The sequence below is a fragment of the Agelaius phoeniceus genome, chromosome 2 (genome assembly GCF_051311805.1).
Source record: "Agelaius phoeniceus isolate bAgePho1 chromosome 2, bAgePho1.hap1, whole genome shotgun sequence".
Taxonomy (NCBI): Eukaryota; Metazoa; Chordata; class Aves; order Passeriformes; family Icteridae; genus Agelaius; species Agelaius phoeniceus.
The window spans coordinates 71,522,845-71,546,210 of NC_135266.1; the positions used below are offsets into that span (position 1 = coordinate 71,522,845).

Consider the following 23,366-nt stretch of genomic DNA (forward strand, 5'->3'; position numbering starts at 1 on the left):
TGAATGTGTGGGCAGGTTCTCACTGGTGAAACAAGAGTTGCTGGTATCACTAACCAATTAGTATTGACCCTTGAAACCTGAGTAGTGTTCTCTATGATCTGTGGAAATGTGGATTGTAGTCTGCTATGTGCAGGTGAATTTCTCTGCACTTAGTGGTATAGCCCAGCATTCATCTTGCACCAAAATGTTTCACCATGTTCTTAGGTTAAAATGCCTCATTTTCTGTTCAGTTTATTCTTAATAGAGTTCAGGCACTGGCCATTTGTTTTATTGTGTTTGTGTTAGATTTGAAATACTCTTCTGTTGTCATGTGAACAGATTGCTTGCCTGACTGCAGAACAAGATTTTGAAATTCTTCAAAGAAAGGATGTATTATTTTAATCTGAATGGTACAAGTCTAATCATGTGTTAAACGAATCCTCTAACTCTTTTTAGTTTTAGGTAGATAGTGTTTTTAAGTGAAGAAAAATATTTAGTGTAGCATACTTTTTAAATAAACAAAAACTTGTTTCCTGTAGTGCAGCTGTTGATGGTACTGCAATCTGCCACAATGGAAAAGGCTTGGGTACAGCTATAGAATGATTCTTTTAGCCATTAAAATTCTGTTATTGTATGTCTGGTGTTGTGTGTAGAGATTATACCAGTGTATTTGAAGCTACTGCATCTTTGGTCTTGGGCTATTCCTAGGGCAAGAACCCCTGGACAGTTAAATTGTTGAATTTTGCTCAGATGAAATATCTGGATAAAAAAAACACAGATGGGGAAGTTCTAGTGCCCTTTCACCTGCTGCATGCTGAGCTCTCTGGTATCCTGAAATTGTTCTGGTGGTTTGTGGCACAATGAATTTCATACATCAGCAGCAACACAGCAGGTGAATTAAACTGGGTCCCTTTTTTTCTTTTTAGATCTCCCTGACTGCTAGTGGTCTGTAGAAAAAGGTAGAAGAGAATAAATTATCTTAAGTGGACCTAAGTAGAGTTTAAGATGTGTAATAACTGCATTCCACATAGTTTCTGTGGGTTGTGAAGATAATTACATTTCTCTCAAGACTAAATATTAATTTCTTCTGCCAGCCCCCTGCCTGTCACTAAAATAAACACTGCTTTAGTTGTGGTGACATTTAGAGTTAAAAATTTGCTTTAGAACTGAAGCTAGCACATTGGCTTTTAGACAGTTAGCTAGCTTATGTGACTTGTTTGATTTTTATTCTTTTTTTCCCAGTTATCTTCATATCAGTGCTGTGCATTTAAGTGGAGGCTATCCTGTGTTTGCACAATAACTAAATGTGGTACTAAACTTACTTTGTTAGACAGTGGAATTTTGAGGTTAACTGTGCTGGTCAGCTGTTTTTATTGAGTTGTACTTGCCAGCAGGGTTACTGCAAAGCAAGTATATATTACTGTAGTGATGACCTCCACTCATGCTGAAACAATATCATGCCTTCAGAGCTTCTAGTACTGTTTCTAAACAGTCTTTGTTTAAGGTATTTGTTACTGAAAAACAGCCAGGAATCTGTTCCCCTTTTTGTAGGGATTTAATGAATAGAGAACTCATGGGAAGGCCTTTTCTGTTTGCCTGCTTTAGGAAAAGCCTCCAGGGTACTGGATTTTGAAGCAGAGGTGCACTTGCTTCTATTAAATGTGACACGTGGTCTGGTTTTCAGGTTAAACTGAGTGTAAGCAGTTGTGGCAGTGCCTACTATAGGAGACTTTGCTAGTGGAAATAGTATTTGCTTTGGTAATTAACATCAATTACATTAGTTGTTGCAGTCTTTTAGTACTTACATATGGCAGTAGGGCTGCTGATAATGGGCAGTTTGGAATAAGATAATTCAGGTTAGAAGTTCTGAAAAAATCCTTACATGGTTAGGAGGTGATCCTAATGAACTAGAAAGTAATGGGATCGTTGTGCTTCAGTGGACAGGAGTTCATAGTGCATTTTCATGTCCTTTTGTCTTAGTAGTGGTCTGCCTGTGTCAGGGTAGGAGCTGAATTGAAGCCCTTGAACATGAGCTTGTTGCTGATGCAGCTTTGGAGGAAGTGCAGGTAGCTCAGCCAGGCTGGGTTTGTCTGCCTGATCATCTTGCTCCTGAAATGGAGTTTGTGCACAAGGGTAGATAACACTGCTTGCCTGCTCAGGCACTGGTAACCACTGAGTATTGCATTTAGCCCCCTACCTTTTTATTAGGTGTTGATGTAGGATGCAACACTCAGGATGTGCATGACTAGACAATAATCATGTAAGAATGATCTGAAATGTCTGTGCTAATTTAGATTTTTCCCTTGTGTAAAATACTTCTCAACATGAGTGGCTGGTTGTCTAGCTGAAAGCTGTCTGCTTTTTTTTCTTTCCCTTATGAGACCTTTAGTTTAACTTGAATAAACTGTTTTTCTGAAGAGTTTTGTTTTCTTATTGCAGCAGACCCAAATCATGGTGGCCCCCATAAAGCAAGTTCTAATGGTACTTGACTTGCAGAGAAATTAGTGGGCTGCGTTTGTATGTCCTGACTCTTTTAAACTTGTATGAAACAATAATTTTTCTCTAAATCATATGATTTGAGGAAAGAGGGCTCAGGGATTTTGAGATGTGATCAGTTCCACCTGTAACAAACAAGGGGAAGTGGTGTTTTCCAAACAGTGGTACTTTTAGTTGCTTCTGGTGGGAGCCCATACTATAAATAAAGAAATAAGAAATATGGGGAAGTGGTGAGGTGCTTGAGATGAATCCTATCCCACTGATAAGTTTTCTTCAGCTGGAAGCTGCTAGAATTGTTTTCAGTCAAAGTTGAAATTGATTAATTCTAATACATTTGAATACTCTCAATCAATTTCATTGTCTGTGTGGATAATTTCAGACAACAGATTCATCTTCTACAGCTTCACTGTGGCTTTTTTGGGAAATGTTTCAGGGTTTGATGTTTCAGTAGCTAAGCACAAGAATGTCCCTTTACACCCATTTCCTCTTTTGTCAACATACGAATTTGTATATATAAAATAGCTTCGGTATTATGGAGGAACTGTAGCAGAGTGCAGGGAAAGATTGAAACAAAATAGGCACTTAGACTGTGGGCAGTGGTTGTTCCAGAGCTGAGTGACAGATACAATGTGGTAATTCTTGATTTTTTTTTTTTTTGTCTTGGTCTGGCAAGCTTTAAGCAATAATGTCTTGCAATATTCAAGTTGTTGCACTTTTTGCTATGCAAGAGCAAGTCCTACTCCTTTCATGCTCATTTGTTCTGCCCTGAGCTCAGAGACTGTCTCAGGTATTTAAACACCGCATATGCTTTTTTTGGCTGCTACAAGTGTACAGCCATAAACAGGGCAGTGAAACCCTTTCTGGTTGAATCTTCCTGTGTAAGAACTGTAGTCTCAAGGATTCATCTGATAGGACAAGGCCCTTCAATTGAATAGGGAGCTGCATTTGTTCAGGTTCCCTATTATAAAACCAGGGTATCTAGGACCTAATTTTCAGTCAACCAATAATCATTTCATAGGGATATGAGTAATTTCTTCTTATAAGCCCTCATGATATATTTTTTTGAAACTTGTAAACATTGATTTTTGTCTCTTTAGCAAGTTTGAGGAAAGTACACCATCTTCCCTATGTGCAAGGAGGTAGATGACCTTTCACTGTCATATGCATGCAACTGCTGAAAACCTTGTTTGTGACACTTGGGTTTAGAACAACCTTCTCAGTATTCTACATGGCAGAAGCTTGTTGATGAGATGTACCTATAAATGTGCGTTCTCTGTACTCAATGTAATAGCTGAATGTTGTTTTTTTCTGTTGATGTCTCTTGAAATATGTAAAGCTTGCTGCTGTGCCTCCTGCTGCAGTGGTGACTGCCTGGAGCTGGCTTGTCTGCTGCCTCTGTACATGAGAGCTTTAGCAGAACCTCAGATGCTGATGTCAGTCTTGCTTTTAAGTGTCGTGTGCCTGGCAGGACCTTAGCATGCAAACACCGTCCCACTAAAGACAGTATTTGAGTTCTTTAGTCAAGCAGATCAGCCTGGGTTTTCTGGGGTGTTTCTTTTCCTTCTCTTTTACTGGGCGTCTGACCTTTTGTACGTGTTGATGGACACAAAGCTTGTTTGGTGAGAGAAGGGTTCAAGTCTGTAACATTCACTTTAATTACCCAGCCCTTTTGCTGTGGTTCAGGTGTCTGTCCCTGGGCTTCTTAGTAATTGTTCCTGCAAATTGATGTGTGTTAAAACCACTGACATCAAGTGATACTCATTCTTCAGCTCTTGGAGAGTATTTCAAGTATGTGAACTGTGGCATGAGTAGGTTTGTGTGAATGCTGTCTAGGAAAGGACAGTTTGTTGTACTTGTGACCCCTGGAAATGGGGCCCACGTATCTCAAGGAGGTCCTGTTTTCTTAATCCTGATTATCCTGAAGGTGGAGTTCATCTCAGAGTTGCCATTCTAAAGGAAGGGGTGGAAGTGCTTTAGATGGCTGACTGGAAAAGTGCAGACTGTGTTCAGCTGCATATTGCCAGCACACACATGTGTTTCAAGAGAGTAACTCCTCTACCTCTGTTACTGACAGCCTTTGCCTCTTCAATCATTAGTCAGTAAAGTAACACCTGACTTTATGAAATGTTTTTGGGAAACAGGAAAAAGGCAACAATGGGAGTGGTTGTGAAAAGTTACCTGTGAATAAATAGAGGAACCCTACTGAACTGCTACTGAGTTTCTCAGTGCACTATTTGCTACTTTTGAGTTGACTGTTATAAACATTCCTAGGTAATCCTTGGTACTTTAGTAATATGGTAATGAGTTAAAGTATGTGAATGACACTAATGTTTTGCAAATGATACAGCAATTGCTTTAAAAAAAATCTCTGCACTGCCTTAGGAACAGTGGGGCCAGAGCCAGCTGTAGTCAGGTGTATCTAAATTCACTTGTTTAGTAGGGTTTGGTATTGTTCCTCCTGTCTTGCACAGTGGTGTAACTTGAAACATGACTTATGTGAATTAACTTGCAGGTGTGGAGGAGACAGCTCTTCTAATGTTTGCACACCTGTTCAACATTTGAACTTGTGTAGTTAAGTGAGATTTGCATAGGTAACAGCTGTTGCTTTAGGAGAAACCAGTTTGTTGTTTGTTTTCCCCCTTGTGCTTCCCTCCTCTACCTGCCTCAACCTGTTCTGTGAGCTGCAGGCCTTGTATTCTCTGAGTTAACATGGCTCTGACTGGGGCTGGTCAGAGAGCTAACCTTCCAGTATTTTTTATTTTTGGTGGCCAAAACTGTGCTATGAGTGAGCTGACTGAAGTTTCTACCTGTTCATCTGTAGATTTTAACTTTCCTGATCTTTGGTCATCCTGAAGTTGTAACACATTGTATCTCTTTTGAAGCACAAGAGGTTTTTGTTATTTAAAAATAAGCATTGTATTTATCATTTCAAGAACTGCTCTTCAGAGTTAAGTCAATTGCATGCTCTTGCCCAGCTTAGACTGCTAGTTAGGTTTCCATAAGAAGTTTTCTTTTGGAATAATAACATGTATCTGCTCTTTATTCATACTAGTGGTTGCTGTTCTGACCTGTGTGGTAACAGCTGACTGTGCCTGCCTCTAATTAGAGCTGTACCCATTTTCTGTGGGCATCTGTCAAGTTACTTAAGCAACAGAATACATGGAGTGCCTTACTATGTACAAACCTCTTTCAAAAGAGCCTTATTGTGTTGACATTAACATAATTGTTAGAGTAAGAATCATGTTTGAGCCAGCTAGCTGTGAAGTTGGTAGGTGGTAGAATGGTGTTAATAAATGTTTCAGCTTGGTTGCAGTCAAATTCTTGTGTTCTTATAATCATAGCAATGTGATACCTAGAGGAATACTATTCTCATATAAAATATGCCATGGCTTGATGTCTAATTAGTGCTGCTTGGAGATATTGCTTCTGGGTCTGAACTGTGAACTTGATTAGCCCATACTTTTAAGTCACAATGTAATTCTGAGATGTGTGTTTAATTATGTTCTGTATTAAAGGAAAGTTATTACACATGAGACCAAGCAAATGTGGCTTAAAACAAAAGAAATACTTAGAGCTGGAAGGATTTAACGGCCTTTGAAGGAAGTAACTTTATATAAATAAAGACTGGACTTGCTTTAAGCCTGGATATATGATTTCTCTCATGATTTGGCTTGGTAGATATGAGCCATGATTAAGTACAACCATTTGAAATTTCTGTAAAATATTGAGTATTTAAATACTTGATTCTGGTGAGCAGTAGTAGCAATAGAAATGGATTTTGTTGTTGCTTGAAGAGGAAACAAGGCAAGTTCCTAAGATAAGATTCATCTTAATTGTTTTTTATTTGGTCTTTTTTTTTATTTGCCCCACTAATTTTTCTTACTGTTCAAAATAGAGCCTTTTAAAACAGGATATGCCTTCTAGTTACTCTTTCATTTTGAAAGATGCAGCAGTGTCTGGTAGATGGCTTGGAGTTGGGGGATGGGGCAGATAAGAAGGAAAAGAAGGTGTTTAAAGGAATAAGCCAGAAAATAGACATAATGGAGAGGTGGTCTTGGCACTGCTAGGAAATGTCAGTAAAACAGGAATTGGGAAACAATTTTTCTTTTTTTTCTTGAGAGCCAAGTATCTTAGCATTCTCAGTTCCTTGGAAATACAAGACTTGTTAAAAAAATACCCAATAAACATCCAAAACAACCCAAACTGGAACAAAGCACAAACAAAAAACCTCAAAATGAAACCGGAATCACAACACCCAAACAAAAATGATGCCTCAAAATTTCTGGTTATGTTTGTTGGGCCTATCCAAGGCATACTGAGCTGCAGGTGCTCAGTTGTTAAAACTCCAACTCATGCTGATGGCCAGTAGTTCAGAAGGTGAAGGTTCTATGCTAATGGTTAAATTATCATGTCAACTTACTTTTTTTCCTGAAGTTGTACTCATGCCCATTAGAGATTTGATGTGAAAATGACAAGAAATTACATTAGGCTAGTTAGTGCAGTATGTTTTTGTTTTGAGGTGGAAGAAATAGTAGTTATAATTCAGTTGCATATATGTGTTACTTACAGTATTTATATATATAAAAATAGGAGAAAAGCCAAGAGCCATTAATCTGTAAAAGTGTATATTGTTCTGGAGAGTTATTCATAGCTGAATGTAAGTTATTCTGAGGTAGGAAATGAGGCATTTTAAAAATGCCTTGCAAAATTTCTAATTTCTCTCATTCAACTCTGCCTCCCCCAACATTTAAATTAAGAGGTAAGCAATTGGAACTGAAATGAAAGCTTGTCTGTTCACAGTGCTGAAGTTTGGATGGTGGTAAATTGTCTGATAGTTCATCCAATAACAAAGGTTCCAGTGATAGAAGTGGGCCTGGCAGCCTTCTGGGTCTGTGTGATACCTTTATTGTTTGGTACAGCTCCTTATCATAACCAGAGCAACTACTTCCTCCATATTCTAAATATGTCTTTACTTTGTTATCTTTGAACTGCTTTCTAACACTGGCTCTTAGACTTTTTTGGTCATGATCCCCACCTGATATTCTGATGAAGTACTAAGATGAAAATCTTCTACCCTGCAGCACAGCCAAGTACAGCGTGGTGACATTTCTACCTCGATTCCTGTATGAGCAGATAAGAAAAGCTGCAAATGCATTCTTCCTCTTCATTGCCTTACTGCAGGTATTCTTTTATTGCTTTCCCTTGTTTTTAAAATGAAATGGTAATGTAGTAAAAGTTATTTCTGTTGTTATGCTTAACTGCAAAGCAATTATTAAATTTACTTTAATAGTAATTTTAATGGGGTATGTAGTTGCTAATTGAAATTGCACGACAGCTTGGAGACTTCTTTCCATGTAGTTTGTAAAGTTGAACCTCTTTTATTCTTAATAAGTAAAAATAAATGGTGTCATAAAGCATGGAGCTATTGACCATTGTGAGAAAAGAATGTGTGACTTTCTTGTGAAACTTCTGCTTAGTTCAGATTATCACTGCTTCCATGTGAAGCAGTATAATTTTCTTGTAAAGAGAAGAGAAATAGAATGAAAGGCATGTACAAAAACAGTCTTCTAACTTTGTTATTGTTTCTTCAAACCTACTTGGACTGTAGGCTAGTTTGCCCACAGAAATGGGATATCTGTGAGGCACAGATCACACAGTAAATCAGAGAGCTTTGTGTTCTGTCTTCTGAGAGCTTTGCATAAAATTCTAAATGTACCAGAAATTAATTTTAAATACAAATACAAAAGGAGTCTCTTATATAGGGTCTCTTTTCCCTCTGTTCACAGCAAATTCCAGATGTCTCTCCAACAGGAAGATATACCACCTTGGTGCCATTGCTATTTATTTTAACAGTTGCTGGCATCAAAGAAATCATAGAAGACTATGTGAGTATGATTGATAAGGATGGGGATGAGTATGATGGGGAAGGCTGTGCTAAAGACCAAATGTCTCAAAAGCTATAAAATGCCACAAAGCCATGCATCTCTGAAATCTCTTGAGTCATTGCTCAACAGCAGCAAAATATTGTTTTGACTTTCAAAGTGCTTGACTTGAATTTCTGTTATAAATACTGAAAATGCACTGAAATCAATAAGTATTTTCATTATAGTTGGTGAACAAGAAAACAGTAGAAGTTAGGACATTTGTTTCTTCCTCTTCAAGCTTGCTTATTAATGCTTTTATTGGAAAGACAGTGTAGAATCCTGGCAAATATGTGACCTTTTCAGATGGTCTTGAATATGGGGGTTGGGGGGAGGCAAGAAGCTTAAGAACAGAGAAGACTGTTTTGGGGAAAATCTGCTCTAACTTGCTTGTATACTTTACATGAGAACAAGGTCTTTCTGCTTTGCAAAGTACTGATGAGAGAAATCATTTGGATATCAGTCTAAACAACAGCATGTGGAATTTATGCACGTGGATATTTATCTAAATATTGTGGTCCTTATTGTTCCTTTTGTTTTTCTTCAAAAAAACATACCTTTGGAGACTTTTTTTTTTTTTACCTCTGATAAAGGTTTCAGCCTGACTTCCAACACAGTGACTTTGACTTTGAAGTTTATAATTATACTCTTTATACTTTTTTACAAACCATTTGAATTTAGATGATCTGTGACTTTTTAAAAAAACAGAAAAAAAAACCTGTAAAGGCAAAAAGAACCCAATGTATCATCTTGCAGTTTGTTGTATTTTTAGCTCTAATCGTTCTCAAATTTGTGATGAAGTGTAATGAGGTGTAATGAAATGTTTTGTTTCCTTACAGAAAAGGCATAAGGCAGACAGTGCAGTGAATAAAAAGAAAACAGTAGGTAAGACTAAACAGTCTTTAAGTATTTAAAACGCAAATAGTGAATGCTTACTTTTGAGCAGTTCTGTTGCTTTAATGGTCGTGATGGTGAGGAATGCATATCTTGTGCACTAGGTACTTACCACTAATTTAGGATTTTACTTTGCTAAAGGTTTCAGACTGATGATTGGTGGCCTGACACTTAAGGGTGAGGCATTGGGAGGATTACTGGAATTTGTAAGTTCATGTAATTTCAAGGTTATCCAAAGTCACATAGTTCTCAGCTCCTCCAAGAAAACCAAGCAATTTTTTTCCTTACCAAACTCCACCAAAACATCCTGAACTAAAAAAGCCAACAATCCCCTGAAACGTTAAAAGCTGCTGTCAGAAGAATTTAGTGTCATTTTTGGAATTGCTGCTGCCCTTTAAATATAGTAAGTATGTGGATTTTTTAGCTTTGCTTTCCTGAAGTGTCACTGAAAGAGAATCTAACACTGATATCCACTGAATGCCTACATCTATTCCTGAGGTATGGCCATACTTGTCTCTGTATGCCTGAAGACATTGCTGTCATTTTCTTCACCTCCCTTAACTGAAAACCTGTGCAGAAAATAGGAAGAACTTGTCAAAGGCCACCCTGTGATTGTCCTGTGCTGTAGTCATGGCAGCTTGATGTTCCCGTGTTGGACAGCTCCTCTTCTGCTCCTCTGTGCAAATGTACAAGTGAAATGGGAACACGGGGACTTGAGCTCCAAGAAGAGCCCCTTCCTCCCAAGCACAAATACCTCAAGTGTCAAAAAGCTAGAGGAACACTTAAAGGAACATAGGGAAGTGAGCAACCTGCTAGCTCCATGCTTCAGATAGTCCTGCAAAAACTATGCCAGGTTTTTTCACTGAGTTTGTGCTTGAAAATTTGGGTTGATCATTAATATTGTTTATTAATACCCATCAAAAGGCATTGCTTTATTGGTTCTCCTAGGTGATGTTTCTACATGAGTCTGGGAAGATATTTTGAGTGCAAGAACACTGTATTAGTCATAAGCAATTGGCAATTAAGTGGCTGTAGCACAACAGGCCTTGTTATTGGTGATATGAAGGATGGCCCTTTCAGAGGTCAGAGAGGCAGTTAGAATTCATTTGTAGGTAGAGAAGGTGTGCCAACAAACACTTCAAGGGACGTTTGTCACAGTAATTGTGGAGAGACAACCTTAAAGAACACAAGGTGTTCTAATGGAGCTAAGTGGAACTTAGCACTTGAAAAATTATTTGAGTTCAGATTTTATTTTTTACCTTTGAATACTCTAAATAAATTTTCAGTCTGATACTTAAAACTGTATCCTCCTACTTCTTAAGCGAAGGCTAAAGAGGCTTATTCTTGAGACACGTATTACCAGAGTGAAAAGATAACTTAGGTTCAGAGTGGGATTAAGATGAAATAAATTTAGGTTCTCTGTGTGCCTTTAGGTTGCTCTTACAGCTGAGTGGTGTCTAATCAATGCATTCAGTGTGGAGAGCATTTGAGCTCACTGCTGTCTGCTTGGCTGTGTCCTGAACTCCACTGCCTGCAATGGCTGGTTGCTTACTGCAGCAGCAGTCATGTAGGCTTTGAATTTATCTTGTTTAGGTTTTTAGAGCAGTTGTGTATCTTCAAAGAGCTTTTCCTGTTTTAAATTTACCATAGAAAATACCAGTTTGCTTTGCAGAGTGGCTTTGATATGTAGGAATTAAATTCCCTTTGGAGCAAACTAAAATTGAAGTTCTGCCCCAGGTAAGCATTTGCATTAGGAGATGGAGTGTGTTGTTTAGGCTCTGAGCCAGTGTTTTTTGTCTTGCATGGCTTCACATGATGTCTGTGGTGATGACATTAAATCTAGGGTCCAGACTCCATATAATTCTAAGTGAAGCCCCTTAGCAGTGTATTGCATAGGTACAGAGAGTTCAGTAATAATTTTTCTGTTGTATTGATCCTCCCATTGTCATATAATAGAATAAGCAATGAGCATTTAATATTGCATGGGATGAGCTCAAATATTAGACAAGCACAGGTCTAGCAAACTCTGGAACAAGACTGATGGGAGATGCTTCCCCTTCAGTAGCCTTACTTCAAATGGCCTTGCATGGCTGGATGTGAATGTCAGCATTAAGTCCTAGATATAGAACTGGGTTTTGGTCTTAGAAAGCCCTAGATAGAAGGTTTATATTGAAACTCTCTTTTTAAGTTGAAGCAGTCTTTCTAGGTACTTGTCCTTTGTTGCTTTAACCAAGTACCTTTTGACAACGAATAATTCATCAATTTTAACCTACTATAAATATTCTAGAGAAGACATGTCCTTTTCTGTCCTTTGGAGTACTCCTATAAAACTGGGTTGAGCAGAGTAGGAGGTGTGAAATTGCAACCCCAGAATTTCTGAACTGTTTTATGTCTAATGGCAGCTTTCTCTTTAGACTGTGGGATTATGAGTTTAAAAGGAAATAGTTGAGTAATAGAAAATAGCTTCAGTAATTTGCTTGGGTATTTAATTTTAATCACTAAATTGATTTCAGTAAGCATTGCAAGTGAAATTGTTCTCTGAAGTAAATTGCCTTCCAGACCAGGTCTGTAGCACTTGATGCTGCAAAATACCTTTGTGTGTGAGCATACAAATGTCAACAGAATGTTTGCTGAAACATCTCCAAAACTTTCTAGTGGAATAGAGAGCTGGCTAAACCATGGCACGGGAGATTCTCAGTGTTGCAACTCCTCTCTGAAAGTCTGAGTTTTGAGTCAAGGCTGCAGGTATTTGGCTTTCCCCTTGAGATTCTGGATTCAAGCCTTCTGAGTTCTGAACTTAGCAGAGCTCTGTTCAACAGCAGTGTCTATGAAGGATGGAAGGGGTGCACCAAAACTGTTCTTCCCCTAAACTGCTGTATTTGTTTGGTTGAAAGCTCAGCTGTTTTTTAACACATCACTGGCACTGCTTCTGTTGCTGCCTGCCCATTTTTTGTTAAATAGTTTAGTTCACTGCAGTCCATTCACTACAATAGTAAATATCAGGATTCAGTGCTTGAGTGTGTGTGGCCTGAGAACAGGAGTCAAGAAACTTCTTCTGCTTCATCTATTCTGACAAGTTTTGCATTCCTGTTTGTGGAGTGACCTATCCTAGGTAGGATGGTCAAGGCTGTATTCAGCAGAATTTTTTTCTGAGAGTGTGGTATTATTTTCAAATGAGCCTCATGTATGAAATGCATAGAGCTGAGAAGATTGTTCATATTCAAAAGTAGGGGACTGACCTCTTCAACTCTGATATGTTGCACACTGCACTTTTTAAACACCTTTGAAAACTGGCTGCAGCTGCTTTCAGTGAAGGTGAACTTGCTGTGCTTGGACCTGGACTGGACTGGGTTACTCAGCAGTAATTGGGCATATTTGACCTTACTGTTTTGGCTGGAGTAGTCTTAAGTATGCGTAGAATCACATAGGAGGTGCTTAGGTGGAAAGACATGCTGTGGGTTAAATGACTAATGAGTGTGTTAAGATGGCAGTGTAGAACTGGAGCCCTACAGAAACTGAGGTCTGTCTTAGAACCTTGTTTTCTTGTTTCACTCTGAATTTCAGAGGTAAGGATTCCCTGTCTGACAAAGCTGATGGCTGCTTTTCAGCAGGGCTTTGAGCCTGCTTGTCAGTTAAGACTCAGATTTATATGGGCCATGGGTAATGGTAGTAAAGTTGGATGTGCCAGAGTCAGAACTTAATGAATAAAATGCAGGGAAAAAGATGAGAAGTGAAAATTCTGGGGTAAGTCATACACAGAGTAAAGGTGCTTCTTGGTACTGATTGACAGTGGGCAGTGATGCCTTTTGTTTTAAGGAAGGTCATTTCCCAAACAAGAAACAATGCTGTCTATCTGCATGTTAGTATGAAGTGATGCCATGAAGAAATCAGGCCACCAACTGTTGTCTGGCAGGAGATAAGAATTATATAAATTTGAAGGGCAGATTCTTCCTCTTTCTTGGATTCACATGCCCACAGCTGTGCACAAAAGTTCCAGCTTCTGAAAAATAAATTTCTGATTTTTGTGGTAGTTCCTATTGTTTGCTACTGCTGATACAGTTGTTTTGAAATTTGTCTGAATTATGGCTATTTTTTCTGTAATCTAATTTTAAGCTTTCTTTCCAGTTCTAAGAAATGGGATGTGGCAGAACATTATGTGGAAAGAGGTAAATAAAACCTGAGGATGGGAGGGAGGGAAAGCAAGTGTTCAAGAATTACTCTAGCCAGAATTAATTAGGAGGCTTAGAAATAATGTCTACTACATGAGACTTCTCTGTCACTTGTGTTGGGGGGGTGGGAGGGATCCTTTCGGTTCCAGTAGTCAAAATTGCCCTGAGCAAGGCACCTGACTACCCATTTTTAAATCCTAGTAGTGTTACAGTCAAATGCTAATGGACTGTTTTGTTTTTCCTTGTGCAGTTAATAGGTAAACAGTATTTTGTTTGTAGTCTTCCTAGAAGAGTAATTTTCACTGCAATGCTGTACCTCCCCTGTAAGTCTAACAGAGACTCACTTTGCTGCCTGTGCTGGAAAGTCCCTGGGCTTTGAGACTAATTAGTAAGCTGCTTGCTCAAGTAAGAAACACAAGCCCTGCTGCTACCTGAGGCACTTGGGACCCATGTTCTATGAGGCCCTTGGCCAGGGTCTAGTGAGCTTTATTTCTAAGACCTGGAAGTTGCTGAAATGCCTTAGGAAGTATCGATCTAGTTGTGGCTCTTAGTGCCTTTTAAAGGATAAAATTAGCCCTCTTATCTAGTAATTGAGGAAAAAGTACACCCTTTTAAAACCTCTGAGGAATGAGATCAGTTTCAAGACACCTAAAAGCTATTCTGCTGAAGTGTTAGGCTATAGTAGAAGCTCAAGATTGCCAGGGATTCAGATGGCTAATGTTGGTTCCTGTTTATGCTGTTCCAAGTCCTATTTTTGTAGAAAGGACAGTGAATTCAAAGTTTAAGGTCAAGCCTGGAATCTGGGTTTTTTTATACCCTCAGGCATTTCGTGAATTGACTTGTGTCTGTAACTGCATGTTGTCCAGGTTTGCGTTTATTGTTAAGGAATAACAGTTCTGTATTATCCACCTTGATCACTTGAAGGCAGACTCCTGACTTTTTCCGTTTGTTTTTTTGTGCTGTAAGTGGTAGGGAATTTATTTTTAGTGGTATCTGAGAAAACTAATGAATCTGCTTGTTCAAACATACCATCTGTTTCCATTTTCATAAATTAATATCTTGAAAGTATTTTAAGCCCATTTCAGACTCTCAGTGCTGCATTGGCATTAAGCAGCCTCATCTTTATTGGGCAAACCTGGTTTACTGTTTTGAGAGTGCTACTTGACTCTTTTGAGAATGAAAGTCCCATGCATGTGTGACTAACTCAAGGTGCTGGAAAGTCTTAGGCCTGTGTAGGAGGAGACACAGTATTCCAGAATTCAGAACTCTGCATATCTCAGTCAAGGAAGGACAGGATTCATAGAGATGATACTATTTGCTAGTGACTAGTACAAGCAGTGCATCTAAGGAGAATTGAGGGAAAATGACAGTGATGATTGGGTAGGTAAGTAATACAGGTAAGGAATAGAAGAAAACTCTTGATACTTAATGAAGGGGAAGTGTAAAGATGAAGGTAAATTTTAAATATTCTTACTAGGGGAAAAAATATGACTTAAGAAAACCCCTGAATTTGCATAATGGCAGAATTATAGAAAAAAAGTAATTTTTATTAAATGCAAGCCATAGAAGTTCACAATTTCTAATTGAGTGTATCTAATCTATCTAATTGAGTGTATCTTTTTTCTCTATAGAATTTTATGCTTTGCATTCAGAAAAGGGAAGGCTTTGATATTTCCAAACTTGCAGTGAAAAGTACTCTGACTTTCAGAAAAACTATCTAGCTGTTCTGTGCATGATGCTATTCTTCTGACTGGGTGAAAGAAAATAACAAACTAACATTCCAGACAAGCGAACTGTTTGTTTTTCTCTTCCATGCTACTGTACTCCTGGCCACCACAGGTAGCAGTAGGCGATATTGTGAAGGTCACCAATGGGCAACATCTTCCAGCAGACATGATCATAATATCTACCAGGTATCCTGAATGGGTGTGGAAGTGATGTGTCTGATGAACTGAGGTGCAGAGGACTTGAATCTCTGTATTTGCTATTAATAAAACCAGACATCAGATAGCACTAATTCTATTCCACATCTAAAATCAAATTTCAACAAAATTCAATGACAAAATATGGCTTTATTAGGCTTTGATTCATGTATCATTGTAGATCGGCTCTTCTAAAGCAAGGTGTTTCCAAGACTTCACTTTATGAATTGCAGGTACATAATACTCTGTATTGATGAGTTTGTTGGAAGACTGAAGGGCCTTAACATGAGCTTCGTGCAGTCAGTGGTTCTTTGCCCTTCTGAGAATCCCTCCACTTAAATAAGGAAGATTAAGTTTTCTTCCAGTTAATTCCCCTGAGTATTCAGCATATTTTCCTGTGCTCCCCCAGGAAGATTTCTCTTTCAAATACTAAATCCTGAAGGCGAGCTCTGTTGGCATGAAACAACAAAATAGCTTTTGGACTTCATTTGTTCACTACTTCTCTTGGATACAGCGCTTGTATGGCCCATCTCTAGCATGGGAGGGACCTGTTGAGTCCTTCTTGGATTAGTTTCAAGAATGGAACAACTTCCTGATGCCCCCCAGGACACATTTTGCCCTCTGGCTGCTAGGGCACTGTGGACTCATGTTGAACTTGCTGTTGACCAGGACCCTCAGGTCCCTTACCATGGGACTACTCTCCCTCATCCCATTCTCCAGTCTGTACACACATCCAGGGTTGCCCTGTCCCAGGTGGAGAATCCAGCACTTGCCTTTGTTAAACTTCATATGGTTGGTAGTTGCCCAGCCCTCTCGTTTATCAAGGTCTCATAGTTCCTAAAAGCATTTGAGAGGTACTTGACTGCTAGTCTAGGTTCTGGATTGTGTAGAGCAACTTGAGGCTGAATCAAGACCACACTTTGCTTAGACAGATGAGGTGTAAACAAGAGACAACAGCACAACTCCTGTTCATAAATATGCTTGTAATAGCCAGACCTTACAACACCTCCGTAATTCCCTCCTGTGTGTTTGCTTTTCAATGGTGACTGCAGATTGCTCTGGTCTCAGGGATTCAGTTCTCTTACATGATCCAACTTTTAAGGGAACTTGGTTTTTTCAAACTCCTGTATTTTCTGCTCCATCCTTCTTGTCTGTGCCGTTTCTGAGAGGTTTCAATTTTTTCTAAGCTATATGCTGAAGCTCAGTCTCTTTGAATTACTGCACAATGAAGGATAGAGGTACCTCCATTCCATGGTATACAGTATTATATTTTTCAAAACAAGCCTCAAACCTTAAATAAGTGGTTGTCAACTTAATATGCAGTTAGGCTGAACGTGGACATCAATAATTTTGTTTCAGCATTGAAGAATTTTTTACTTAAGAACTTCTCTAATGTATTATATTAAAACCCCTTCTGACTTATTTCTTAACTGTGTGAGCCAGCTTTTTGTTCTACATTATTCTACTAACCTGCTGTCTTTGATAACCACATAATAAATAGAAAATTTAACCCAAAGCATGTTGATTTGGGAGAAGCTTTGCTTGAAATAAATGGCAATTTCTATGGCAGTTCTGCTTTATAATTGGTATTATTCCCATGATTCCTTTAAATGTCAATACTACGTGTCCTCAGTTCACCAGAAAGCTCTGCATGTTCTGAAGGGGGTGGATTCTTTTGCTTGTATATGTTGATTTTTCTGTGTCTGAGGTGATTGTCAGAGGTAAAATCGACAGTTGTTTTTATCTTGACTCTCTTTTCCTGTACAACAAGAAGGTGACATCAAATTTTACATAAAGAATGAATTAATATGAAGGAAAAATATTTTAATTCAAACACAACTTTGCATGGAAACATGTCCACATTTCTCATTTCCACAGTTCATGCCATTTCTGTGGAAATTAGAGGAATTGTATTGCAAAAGGTCTCCTTCCTGAGCTAACCACTTCAGTTGTAGTAGGTAAGGTGTTTGACAGAGGTAAAATTGGAATCAAGCTGGACTCTCATCAGTGTCTTTCTTGGGTTCAGATTCAAATTTACTGTGTAGGAGGGGACAAAGAATAGACTCAACCATGTTTTCTTTTCAAAGCAAAATTATTGGAGAGAATAATCTGGCTTCTTACTGTGTTATAAATGTACCTGTCCATTTCTTAATTATTGTTTTCTTAAGGGGCCTTTATTACTGTCTGTTCTGTTGATTGAGTACATTTGCTGTTAGAACAATTGGTTACTTTGGAAAAAACCTAGCTATTTATCAAGAGTATGAGAAGTGATATGCTGAAGCACTTGCTTGAGTCCAGGTGAGAAACTGATATTCCTTAGCAGCCTGAGAAGACAGTGGGCAGAAAAATTGTTTTGGTGGTGCTATACAGAGGTTTTGAATCTTGAGTGGCATGTCAGGAAAAGATCCAGTAAAAGTACCCTTCCTTATCACAGGTACCACCTATGCTGAGCTCCTCTGTTAGATATAGATAAGAGCTTGACTAATAGAAAGTTCAGTTCTAGGAAGAAGATTTTTGTCCCTATTGGTAAGGGCAGAAACACATCTGGAAGATGGTGGTAACAGCCTTCAATCCTAACAAACCCTTTTCTCATGCTTGAAAAAGAGCTGATTAGCAGTGACTTTGGGTGTACTTCCCTTATTAAGGGGATTTGCAGACATGATTTTGTGTGTACAGCTCACAGACAGAATTCAATAGCAGAGAGCATTGCTGTCTTCATCCAAACATATCCCCTTTTTATACTGTTCAATATTTGCTCTTTCATCCATAGCTCTTGCAATTGGAAGCAATTTAATGGTTTGTAATTCAAAATAATCCACTTTAGGCATCTGAGTTTATAATGACTTGTTAAATTCTTACTGTTTTTTGATTTAGACTTGTCTTTCTTTGTAGTTTGTTGTATGACTATATCCAAAGACACCTCTGTTAAATAGGTACTTTGAGCTTTCATGGTGGTATACCACCAGTATGGTTTTCTGTCTTCTGCAGTGCATTGAAGAAGTCTATGGTGGACTGTATTAGTGCAAAAAGTAGTGTACAAAAAAGTACTGAGTTTTAATATTGAAAATCTTACACTCCTTACAGTGAACCACAAGCCATGTGCTATATTGAAACAGCTAATCTCGATGGGGAGACCAATCTTAAAATACGACAGGTAAAAAAAAACTAATTTAATTTTTTTTCTTTTAGTTATTTAATATTAGTTATGAAGCAGCATCTAGCTTGCATGACAACAATACAAGTGCTTTTTTTTCGTTGTTGTTTTTAAAAAAGCATATTTCTTCAAGTGGCTGTAATTTGCCTTTTCAACAGATACAAACCCAAGCAGTAATGCATCATCTGGAAGTGTAAGGAACTAACCTGGAGCAAGTATTTTAAGCCCAGAGAGACCAATCAAACAGACCTTGGATGTGTTTTGCTGAAGGTCTAGTTAGTGGAATTTAAGTGCTGTACATAAAAAAAAAAAAAAAAATCAGCTATGCTTATGATGAGAGTTGCAGTGTCTCCTGTCACAAGTACTATTTTATGAGCATTATGCAGAGGCAGAAGCTGAAAAGTATCTTTATATGTATAAGTTGATTTGTTATCTCTGTGCTAAGCAGAAGAATTTATTTGGATCTTTCTAGTTTTGTTAAAGAAGTACTGTTGCTTATAGTGTTTAGAAATAGTTAAGAAACTTTGGCTTCTTTAATTAAAAAAAAGTATTTAGACTAGGATTTTGAAACACAGATAATTTGTTTTTAAAAAGCTACACTTGGTTCTTCTTTGCTACATTTGTAGAAATGTGACTTACTGTTCCAGATCAGGCTACTAAGTGAGGTCTTGAGCTCTTGTAGGATTTTATTTGCTTCAGGACATGCTTAAAATACAAAAATATGGCCTTGCTCTGGCTTGCAGTGCTGCAGTCAAATTCTGCCAAAAGAAACATGAAATGGATTCCTCTTTTAATAGAAAGGCAGTGGGGTGCTGTGCATGTGCTCAGATGTAGAGTACCAATATTTTATGTTGCAGTTGTGTGACAGGCTAATCATTGACCTTAAGCCGGATCAGAACATATTAGTTGCAGTGGCCCAAGAGAGACTACATTTAAGAATGACCATATTTGGCAGCCATAACACATCAGGGCAGCTGTACTTTGAGAAAAAAGCCAAGTCTTTTTATACTGCTTTTCTCCTACTTCCTCCTACATGTATCCAACTTCGTGTTTTGTGGACGTTACTTTCCTCTTGGTTAAGGAGGGATCATGTAGGTAATGTGAAGATCTGTGTAGAGAGTTTCAGTCTTGTTAGTAGTTTCCTTTGTGCCCATAATGAGTTCTCCTTGCAGGAAAGAGATATTCAATATCAAATAAAAAATTAAAACCCCAAAACATAATGAAAACCAACCCCCCCCAAAAAAAAATCCACCAAAGCAAAACAGGGCCTGGACTAACAGACCTCCACAGATTTAATTATATTTTGGTTCATAGATGTAAAAAGCAAGCAACACTTTCCTAGGTTGCCTTCTAATAGCAGTTTTTTGTCAAGAATTTCCTTTGAATTGTTCTGTGCAGGGTTTGTCTCAAACTGCTAGTCTCCAGTCCAGGGAAGAATTGATGAAAGTGTCTGGGAGGATAGAATGTGAAGGACCCAACCGCCATCTCTATGACTTCACTGGAAACTTGCGCTTAGATGGCCAAAGGTATTGACAACAAAGCCATGAATTCGTTTAGTCAGGATAAATGTTTCCTCTGTTCTTTTAGTCTGGGACTCTGAGCACGTGCATGTTTTTGCTGGAGAAGAGGAGGGTAATAATTAATGTTTATTAATCAGAGCATCTGCCAGTATAAGATAACACAGTTCTGTCTTTGCATAGATCCTTCTCCTTGTTATGGGAGTATTGATTTCTTTGTAATTAATGGTGATATTTTATTAAAAGGTACATCTAAAGAGAAGGACTCAAGAAAATGGTTGGGGTTTTTAGGGCCTTCTTGTTACATAAGATACACAGAGGAAATAGAGACCTTTCCCTTTCAACAAGAGCCAAAGGCTGCACCAAGGTCAGGTTTGTAGAGAAAAGTGATCCCAGAACCTGGAGGCTTTGTCAGTGTGACTTCGATTTCTAGAACTCTTGAAAGAAAAGTACATAGTTTTAGTACTCAAATTCACAGATTGTGACAGGTTGGTAGGAACATACATGTTATATTTGGCTGTACCTGCTTTCCTTCACCAAATGTATATTACTTGGGCAGCTCAGTGCAAGAATAGCAGATGATCATTGCATCTCACACGGAAGTCATGTGGTTGATACAGGCTTTCTCAAATACTTGTTTAATTGTGTATTTGATATAGTGTGCTTGAAATGGATGGTCTCTTTGCAAGTTCAGTGCTTCTCTGTCCTTGATGTGAGAGAGAATGTACTACCCAAGGTCAAGTGTAGAATAAGCTTATTTATGGCTGCCACATAATTTCTCAAGTTCTGGATAACTGGAGCAGCTTTGCCCTACTGTGCTTTAGCAGGAATTAGACTTACAGAGGTTTCAATGCTTTCTTAGTTGTGTGAACAATCTAAGCTCATTATATTGCTATTGCATTCTTCTTCTCTTGGGTTGGGGTTGTTTTTATTATTAACTGGGGAGCAAGGCTGGGAGTAGAGCTATCTTCTGTAAAGTGTTACCAAGAACTGCAAGATCCATGAACTTCTTCTTTTGCAGCCCAGTTCCTGTTGGTCCAGACCAGATCTTGCTGAGAGGTGCACAACTGAGAAACACTCAGTGGGTCTTGGGTATTGTTGTGTATACAGGACATGATACAAAACTCATGCAGGTAACAGTTTTAAGGGGATTAAGGCTATGTTTTGATAGAAGTTGGTCATATTTCCTGTGTTCTCATTGTCATTGTCTTGATTTTATGAAATGGTTTGACTCATTATAGTTGTTTAAGGCTTGGAGGCCTCAAGGAATAGAAGGGTCCATTGTACTCCAGTTTGCATGTGCACATGTGCAAGCGCACACTGAAGTGGAAGCAGTTCAATATGTAAGGGGAACTAACTTGCATCTTATCTGGTAGCTGGATGGCATTTAAAACTGAGGCTTAACAGCTGAGGACATAACCTAATTATCTTCATGATTATTACTAAGACAACACTCCTGTATTTCCTTAATGTCGGGGAGTGCCTGGTGAGACTGGGATCATGTATGTTGATCACTGCTGCTGAGGATCAATGGGATGGACAGCAGGTGCTCTAAAGGATTCTGAAAGTAAAGACTGGGTTTGCTTCTGGATTTTTGTCTTGTAAAAGCCATTGCCAGGTTCTTTCTCTTTTTTTTTTTTTTCCCTGCTGCTGTTTAGAATTCAACCAAAGCACCTCTGAAGAGATCAAATGTGGAGAAAGTGACCAACATGCAGATCCTGGTTTTGTTCTGTATCCTCCTGGTAATGGCCCTTGTGAGTTCTGTAGGTGCCTTATTATGGAACAGAACACACGGCGAAGTTGTCTGGTACCTTGGCTCCAACAGTGAGTATGCAGGCACTGGGCCAGTGATGTATCAGACTGCAGGGGCAGCCAGGCTCTTACCTTCACTGAATTAATACATTAAATAAGAAAGAAATAAAAAAAACAAAAAAAACCCCACATCTCGCTAGTTTTTTGATGACCTAATTTTTTTTTTTTTTTTTTGGAGAATAGGCTGAAATAAGTGAGCTTCCCTGTGAGGCTTCTAAAGATTAGGTAAATATCACTAGGCTAGCACCCAAGGAGCAGGGCAGAAACAGAAGAGGGGCAAGAGTTACTCTTGGACAACTGGTGTTCACTTTTTTCATCTCTGTGGAGATACCATACATTAATTTTTTCTCAAGGGGGGTCATGTACTGCAGCCTTATGTGTGTCTGACAGTATTTGACTGCAGGATGGGGAGCATCAATCTGATGCCTACTTCAGCTTTATGCTTATATAGAGATGCAAAGGATTTCTCTTTACTTCTTTCAGTTAGAAATGCTGATCTGCTCTTTTAGAGAAAATTGAAATGGTCAATGTCACAATTCTTATTTATTGGGTAAAATTTCTGTCTTTAGCTTCTGTTACCTTGTTGTGAGAAAACTGATTTCTTAGCATAATTATTTGAAGGGTTTTAGTTCATTTTTCTTAGTCCTCAAATTTTTTAGTTCGTTATCAAAGAATGACATGAGCAATGAAGTACTCCTCAGCGGACTTTTGAGGAGGTTACATTAGCTATAAAGTGTGGTGTTAAAAGCATTTTGAGATGCAGATCTTAAAGCAGTTATCACAAACTGCAAATGGCTTGTCTGCTGATGATGCAAAACAGATGGCAAGTGTATCTTCTGCAGTTTAAGAATTGCAGTTGTGGTAGTAATGAAAAAAATCACATAGGAATAGCATGGAAATGCCCCATATTTGACTCTGGGTTTTGTTAGTTGTAATGTATTCTTGTAGCAGTGTCAGCACTTTTCAGAATTTCTTGCCTGCTCTCCCCTTGTTTTTAATGAGAAAGTTTAAATTTGTGCCTTCCAATGACAGAAGCAGTACTGGAAAAGATGAATGGAATGAACTCTTGAACTTGCAATATAGAGCAGGTGCAACTTGCAGCAGACTTAAGATGACATTATAGTCTGTGCAGATGCCTTTTTGTAAATTGAATGCACAATTTCTATGCCTTCTGTAACTGCCACACACAGGAAAGACACTTTTTCAGGTTTGGCAGGTAGATGTTAAATTTTGTTTAAATGTCTCATCTCTGTAAAAATTGTATTGGAAAATGTTCCAATACCAAGCATGCTTCTGTTTTCTGTAAACTTATCAAAGAAATGGAATTAGGGTGTACTCACACTTCGAGGTGCCTTTGTCCAAACTCTGATCTTTATTAGGCTTCAGCAATTTTCTCTGGATTCTGTCTCCTCCTAGTTTGCTCCCCTGACTTCTAATTAACTTATGATGCTGAAAGCCCTTAGTTGTGGACTCTGACCGTGTTGTTCTGGGTGTTCTGTGTG

General features: G+C 38.4%; 1 protein-coding gene across 4 annotated transcripts in view; it reads left to right on the plus strand.

The window, feature by feature from the left end:
* The window catches only part of ATP8A2 (ATPase phospholipid transporting 8A2), a 320,265-nt gene that overhangs the window by 41,093 nt on the left and 255,806 nt on the right, over positions 1–23,366 (plus strand). For all 4 annotated transcript variants that reach the window (XM_077173858.1, XM_077173857.1, XM_077173856.1 and 1 more), the window contains 9 exons: positions 7,557–7,656; positions 8,262–8,360; positions 9,236–9,281; positions 13,416–13,456; positions 15,299–15,372; positions 18,466–18,535; positions 19,934–20,061; positions 21,074–21,185; positions 21,711–21,876. In XM_077173858.1, coding sequence (XP_077029973.1) covers positions 7,557–7,656; positions 8,262–8,360; positions 9,236–9,281; positions 13,416–13,456; positions 15,299–15,372; positions 18,466–18,535; positions 19,934–20,061; positions 21,074–21,185; positions 21,711–21,876 — 836 coding nt within the window. The remainder of the gene's footprint in view (positions 1–7,556; positions 7,657–8,261; positions 8,361–9,235; positions 9,282–13,415; positions 13,457–15,298; positions 15,373–18,465; positions 18,536–19,933; positions 20,062–21,073; positions 21,186–21,710; positions 21,877–23,366) is intronic.